We start from the raw sequence: 6,000 nt of genomic DNA on the forward strand, positions 1-6,000 counted from the left end.
CAAACATCAAACTCACAAAAATAAATAATTGGCTTTTTGCATTCATTTTTCATGTTACAGTGTATGTTACATATATAATGTATATTAAAAGAAAATAAATTACAATTAAAGTGAATTAAAGATAAGGCAGTACTTGAACACGCTTTGCTTGTATCTTGGGCATCTTACGGTAAAAAAAAAAACATTTTCTGAAAGTAAGATAAAGAGCTTATTATTGTTAGTTCAATAACAGTTAATTTTAAAACAGCTATACGGAGCATTTACACATAGGCATGCTATCGCAGACACCCCATCCCAGCTCGCTAAGTAAACTTCACCGCAAACTTGCATGTTAACTTTAAGGTAAGTCCGATTCAAGATGACATGTTATCATCCTGGAAAAGATAAAGTACCCACCAGTGCAGACACTCAGCAGAAGCCCCATGAGAGATAGAAGTCCATGGAAAAACGTGCTATTCCCAAAGATGTGTCTTACTTCCTCTGCCATGGTTTCAGACTGCAGTAGTGAGTTCCTCGTTGTTGAATCAACTCGGTGTGAGATCCACAGCAGCCAAGCCGCGCGTGGGCGGTACAGTCAGTCCAGCAGCGGTTTCCGACTAAAAATAAACCCGTCAACAATGCGGAGCATTGCGATGCAGTTAGCATTTACTATCTTTCAGACACAAATGATGAAATTATAATAGCAACAGCTAAATGAATGGAGAAAATAAGACGTTACGACGTTGCACGAAGTCAAAAAGCGAAAGAGTGTCCCGGGATATCTTTAGGGTTTTTTGAAGCGCCTTTAATCTATATATATTCAATCGTCTAATATAGGCTGTGTATTTGAGCTGTCAGCGATACTATTACGGATTCTTGAACTTCATTTGGTCTTGCTGGAATGCATTTGCTAAAATGTTCCTTGTAATATTACAAAACTAGACAGGGTATCGGAATGGCTTGGCTCAATGGGGTGCATGGGAGATGTCGCCCAGTTCACTCAGACTAAAGAGTGAGCCATGCTGGGCACGCTTTCCATGATCCTTGTGTTTTATTTATGCCTTCCAAGAGTGATAAATCCCCAAATGAGTGTTGCCATTTACACCAATCAATCATTTTATTGGCCCTTTTCTCTCACTAAAATGCTTCTGGAACTTGATGCACACACACAAATATTTTCGTGCAGTTAAAAGGAAATATATCTCATTTTCTGAAATTAAGACATTGGTAACTATTCGTTTTTTTTTGTTTTTTTTTGTAACTAAAGATCTGCTGATCATTCTACAATGTAACATGATAGATTGTTCTTAATTGAAGATATTATAAGGTGTTACAGAGGAAATCTAGCTAGAGTTTTATACTGGGGGGCCCTGAGCTGACTGAGTCTAAATGGGGAACCCTGGGTCTGTAAAACCCTTCACTTAGAGGATTCTCAGTATAAATACAGGCCATATCAATCCTTGATAACCATAATTTCGATGTCTTTAGGAAAGCATGCAGCATTGTGCTGTATATTACTGAAAATGAATGAAAATTCAATTTGAAGAACCTGTATTAAATGTAGTTTGTAACCTAAAGTGTCAAAAAGAAAATCATTCAGCTCTCTTATCACATGATGATTCTGTCATCATCTGTGGAACACAAAAGTAGATATTGTTCAGAATGACAGTTGTATGAAAAACAATATTAATATATATATATTCAATATTATTGTATAGAAAAAATATGCAATAAAAATGGTGACTGAGGCTGCCATTCTGCGTATCTACTTTAATGTTCAGCAGAAGAAAAAAGTCATGAGTTTGCAACAACAGGTTGAGTAAATGATTACAGAAATCTATTTTGGGTATCCATTTACTATTATTTATTTACAGTTAATAACAGACTTCTGTATTGTAATTAGACTAAAATATTATTACGATGTTGTATTTCCAGCCAAACAAGATTCAAGAGCTTTATTGTCATATGTACCAATGGAATTCTTATTTTTTTTGCTCCTCATGAGAATGATCGGGTAGAAGGGGAACAAACATAACTTACTAGCACAATACAAATAACATAACAATATAGAATATACAGTAAAAGATAAACTAGAAAGAATAATAAAAATAAATAACAATAGCATAAAAAAGTAAGTAGTGAAAGAAAAAGAAAAAGGGCACCATGTACTCAAAACGTTTTCCTTTTTCCATAAAAAAATGGCATTGCCCTCTGTTGGTCAAAACTGTGAACTTCTACATGAAACCGACTAAATGAAAGCAACTAATAACGATAATGTCATTTAATTAGATTTTGCGTGTGAATGAAAAATTGTATAATGCTTAAGTCAATAATACCTTCCCACAAAATATTATACATATATTTATATAAATTCATTGTCAAATTTGCAGACACCATAATTCAGTTCAAGAAAATAATTTATTGGAATTCACACATTTTGCAAAAACGGTTCTAAATAAATTTTCCATTTATTAGAATAATAAATAACAGTTGATCTCTAGAAATATAAAACAGACTGATTGCAACTTTGTATGCACTGCAATATCACAACATGTGATATGATTTCATTGTTGCATTAACACATTTAATTGCACTAAAAAAATAAACAAACAATATGAAAAATATATACATATATACAAATACTAAATCATTGTTACTTTCAAAGCAATTTCTTTGCTAACATGTGATATGATTTCATTGTTGCATTAACACATTTAATTGCACTAAAAAAAATAAACAAACAATATGAAAAATATATACATATATACAAATACTAAATCATTGTTACTTTCAAAGCAATTTCTTTGCAGGCTTCTGCTCTACATACATTTTATATGCATCTTACAAGCTGCATTAATCACTTTAACACTTTTTTTACTTTTACCTGCGCTATCATTATGAACATGAACCATATTGATTCAACGAGGCCTTCAAAAGGAGGCCTACTTTTAATTCAATAACCAAATACGGATTGCAAATATATATATAAAGGTGCATTCTTGATTCAGTCATACCCACTGAGTGATTCACTGCTGGCTACAGAATACCAATGTCACAAATGTCTATTTTTTTCTAGTCTTCACGAAGGTAGGCCTCTGGAATATCTTCCAGATCATGAATGTCAATGCTGGAGGCATACTCTGCCATTCTCTGGATTTCTTCTGCTTTCGTTTCGGCCAGTTTTTTCTCTGCTTCTTTTGAGATCTTTCTAAGCTCTTCCACTTTGCACTGTGCCACCTGCAGATTAGTCTTTGTTGCGGTGCATGCATGCTCTGCTCCTGTAAAAATCAATCCACAGACCATACCAAAGTCACGTGTACAATAAATGCTTTCAAATTGCACAGTAGGTCAAACTTATAGGTTTAATAATTAAGGATAACTTATAAACGTACCCGAATTGTAGGCTGCATCTGCTGACAACTCACAGATGTTGATGGCATTCATCCAGTTTGACTCAAAGCGCTTGCATTCTTCTAATCGATCACTAACCTGAAAAACGGGAAAAACACTGTGAAAGCTCTGATATCAAAGCTACTTTGATATCAACAAGGTCTGTTTATCAGTCTTAATCATGATCTATATTGTTGCAAAATGTAAACAACACTTAGATAAACTAAAGCAGGCCTTGTTCTACAAAAAATAAATACACATTTAAAGGAACAGAATTTACCTCCACTCGCTGCCCAATGATCACCTGCCAAATGCTGTCCTCTTCAGCAGGGGTAAGTTTTCCTATAGAGGTTATATATCGCTTCTGAAGGGCAATGAGTGTATGTAGTGCCTAAGAAAATTAAATACGGTAAAATAACTTTAATTATATTCTATATATTTTATTACAAATATAACACCTTTGTCAGCAATCAAGTGAATGACACATTGTGAAGCTATTTTTACTGAGTGAACTATAGGTTTGAGATGCTGCGTTTACAAGTCTTACCTTGGCATACTGTGTGAGGGCATCCACAAGAGCCAGTGTGGTCTGAGAGAGGTACGTGTTGGCACTGTCTGTGACCAGACATGAGGCCCGACGAATCAGGGATTCATGTGAGAGGTTTTCAACCTGCTGAAGAAAGAAGGGATGCGTTTTATTACACTTGTCACAATAGTAATGAATCGTATCGGGAACCCATTGCATATTTTTGACTCCCAAAATGACTCCTTTCCGTGAATAATAAACATCCAGCGAGGCCAGTGTAGTGCCATTCTCAAATGAATGACTCTAATGAGCCGATTCTTTTCAGTGAATCAACAACACTTATAAAAATGAGTCGGAGCGGATACTGAATTAACATAACTCTTAAAGCCCTAATCTCATCATGTACTAAACGTTTTCTTGTAAAAAGTAGTATTCTATAAAAAAGTGAACATGTATAAAACATAACATATAGTAGGCTATGGGAACCTTCCCTGTATAAACTTTTGCAAAAAATATTTCTGATTTATTTTGTTACACTTTAATGTGACTGACTGCATTGAGGCAGCATTCAATAAGAAAAACATTTCAGTTTGCAAAAAAATAAATTAAGAAAATAGTTATGCGACAGTAACTGATTCGACGAATAATGTTGTCAAGTGGTCACGCTCTCTATACGAGCGTTTTATAAGTTTGTCATTCGTTCACTGTCTACATGCAACATTTAAACGGTTATACATTAATGTTACCTGTGTAAAAGGAACTGCACAGAGGCTGCTGGCGAGACTGAAAGCGACTCTATTGGATCGGGCGACCTCCGGCAGGCGCAGGAGACGCTGATGAACGGGACTCCTGCAGAAAACATTGGCCTTGTCCCTTTAATATAAGAAAATAAATTAGACTGAGCATAGAGCTTTATTGAAAATAACTTCCTAAAACCCATTTCTACCACACCTTTTAGCTTAAAATATGACCGCAATCTTACTTGAGGAGTTGAACGCATGCAGCACTCAGTCGTAGAACAGCCATGTTTCTCCGAGCAACCAGGAAGTCGGTCCGACCTTTAACAAGACTCCCACTAGCACACAAACCGCAGTTTCTAAAAGCCTGCATATTGCCTTGTCTTTTACTAATTAAACAAAATACGTGTAGGAATATCCCTTAAGCCTGTATTGGTCTTTAAGTAAAGCCCTTAAATGTTTTAAGCTGACAGCACTGCCCACCAGTATTTATTGATCCGTTTATTCGGACCTTTAATCTTGATTTTAGCGATTTAAGTTCAAGGAAAGATAGGGTTTGACGAACATTTGCACAAAGGTTGTAACAGCTGTGGTAAACATTAGTGAGCTCTTAGTGGTTGAGTTGCAGCACATGGTGACACACCTCCAGATATCACAAAACAGTGTGTATTGAGAACATAACAGGGACAGGAATTAATGAGCATGGCCTGCACGTCTTAAAGGGGGTGGCAGAAAAACAAGTCCACATGATAAAAAAAAAAAAAAAAAAAAAATATTGAACACGACAATGCAAGGAGGATAGCTGGGTGATTCTATAATTGGAGATATATTTGGCATTTCATAAAGTTAAGGAAAAAAACTGTTCACTAACAGAAATTATTTCCAGTATCTTATTGAAAACATATTCAATTTTAATAATTCAGTGCTTGCCAAACCCTTTTTTTTTTTTTTTTACTTTTAATGAAAAAACAGATGTCTTTATGATATTGTTTGTCAACTCTGTTACGGACAAATTAGGCAACGTGTAGAAATAACAATAAATCATAAAAGGAAAAATCCTTTTTGTATCATTAGACAAACAGTCCTTATATTCCAACATTTAAAATCTGAGATAATTTTTCACCTATGCATACCTTAAAAATAAAAATAAAAATACCTATGTCTTCACATAATTGTCCACTTGGAGCAAATATTTTTCATCTGAAAATGTATTATATACAATATCCAGTAAAAAAAAGAGAAATGTTGTTGAAATATTATAAGGGTGCATCATATCTCAATAATGTTTGTGATATTTTAAACAACAATTGTATAGTTTTTTTGTGAAAATAGTTCATAAACAGAGTTGACCCTTTAAGTAACAGAATT

General features: G+C 34.6%; 2 protein-coding genes across 4 annotated transcripts in view; both read right to left on the reverse strand.

Moving 5' to 3' along the window:
• The window catches only part of LOC107752386 (nectin-3-like protein), a 39,344-nt gene extending 38,857 nt beyond the window's left edge, over positions 1–487 (reverse strand). Inside the window, exon 1 of the mRNA XM_016568346.1 lies at positions 397–487. Within this exon, the coding sequence (XP_016423832.1) occupies positions 397–487 (91 nt within the window). The remainder of the gene's footprint in view (positions 1–396) is intronic.
• Positions 488–2,698: 2,211 nt separating this feature from the next.
• On the reverse strand, positions 2,699–5,103 carry LOC107752388 (diablo homolog, mitochondrial-like). 3 transcript variants are annotated; one of them, XM_016568349.1, is made up of 6 exons: positions 4,878–5,103; positions 4,642–4,744; positions 3,917–4,042; positions 3,650–3,760; positions 3,372–3,468; positions 2,699–3,257 (listed from the first exon to the last, which is right to left on the reverse strand). In XM_016568349.1, exons 1-6 carry the CDS (start codon positions 5,003–5,005, stop codon positions 3,052–3,054), a joined length of 771 nt encoding a protein of 256 aa, XP_016423835.1. In that variant the 5' UTR covers positions 5,006–5,103; the 3' UTR covers positions 2,699–3,051. The 3 variants fall into 3 exon arrangements, with proteins under 3 accessions (XP_016423835.1, XP_016423834.1, XP_016423833.1); XM_016568348.1 differs by having other exon boundaries at positions 3,917–4,039; positions 4,642–4,768; XM_016568347.1 differs by having other exon boundaries at positions 4,642–4,768.
• Between the last annotated feature and the right edge of the window lie 897 nt (positions 5,104–6,000).

Source organism: Sinocyclocheilus rhinocerous, unplaced genomic scaffold (genome assembly GCF_001515625.1).
Source record: "Sinocyclocheilus rhinocerous isolate Xijiao unplaced genomic scaffold, SAMN03320098_v1.1 scaffold1613, whole genome shotgun sequence".
Classification (NCBI taxonomy): domain Eukaryota; kingdom Metazoa; phylum Chordata; class Actinopteri; order Cypriniformes; family Cyprinidae; genus Sinocyclocheilus; species Sinocyclocheilus rhinocerous.

Bases quoted from the DNA above. Each gene is read 5' to 3' on its own strand.
- LOC107752388 (XM_016568347.1), bottom strand. From the start codon at position 5,005: ATGCAGGCTTTTAGAAACTGCGGTTTGTGTGCTAGTGGGAGTCTTGTT. The intron at 4,769-4,877 runs GTAAGATTGCGG...CTTATATTAAAG, and splicing joins GCATGCGTTCAACTCCTCAA to GGACAAGGCCAATGTTTTCT. The intron at 4,043-4,641 runs GTAACATTAATG...TTCTTTCTTCAG, and splicing joins GTGCAGTTCCTTTTACACAG to CAGGTTGAAAACCTCTCACA.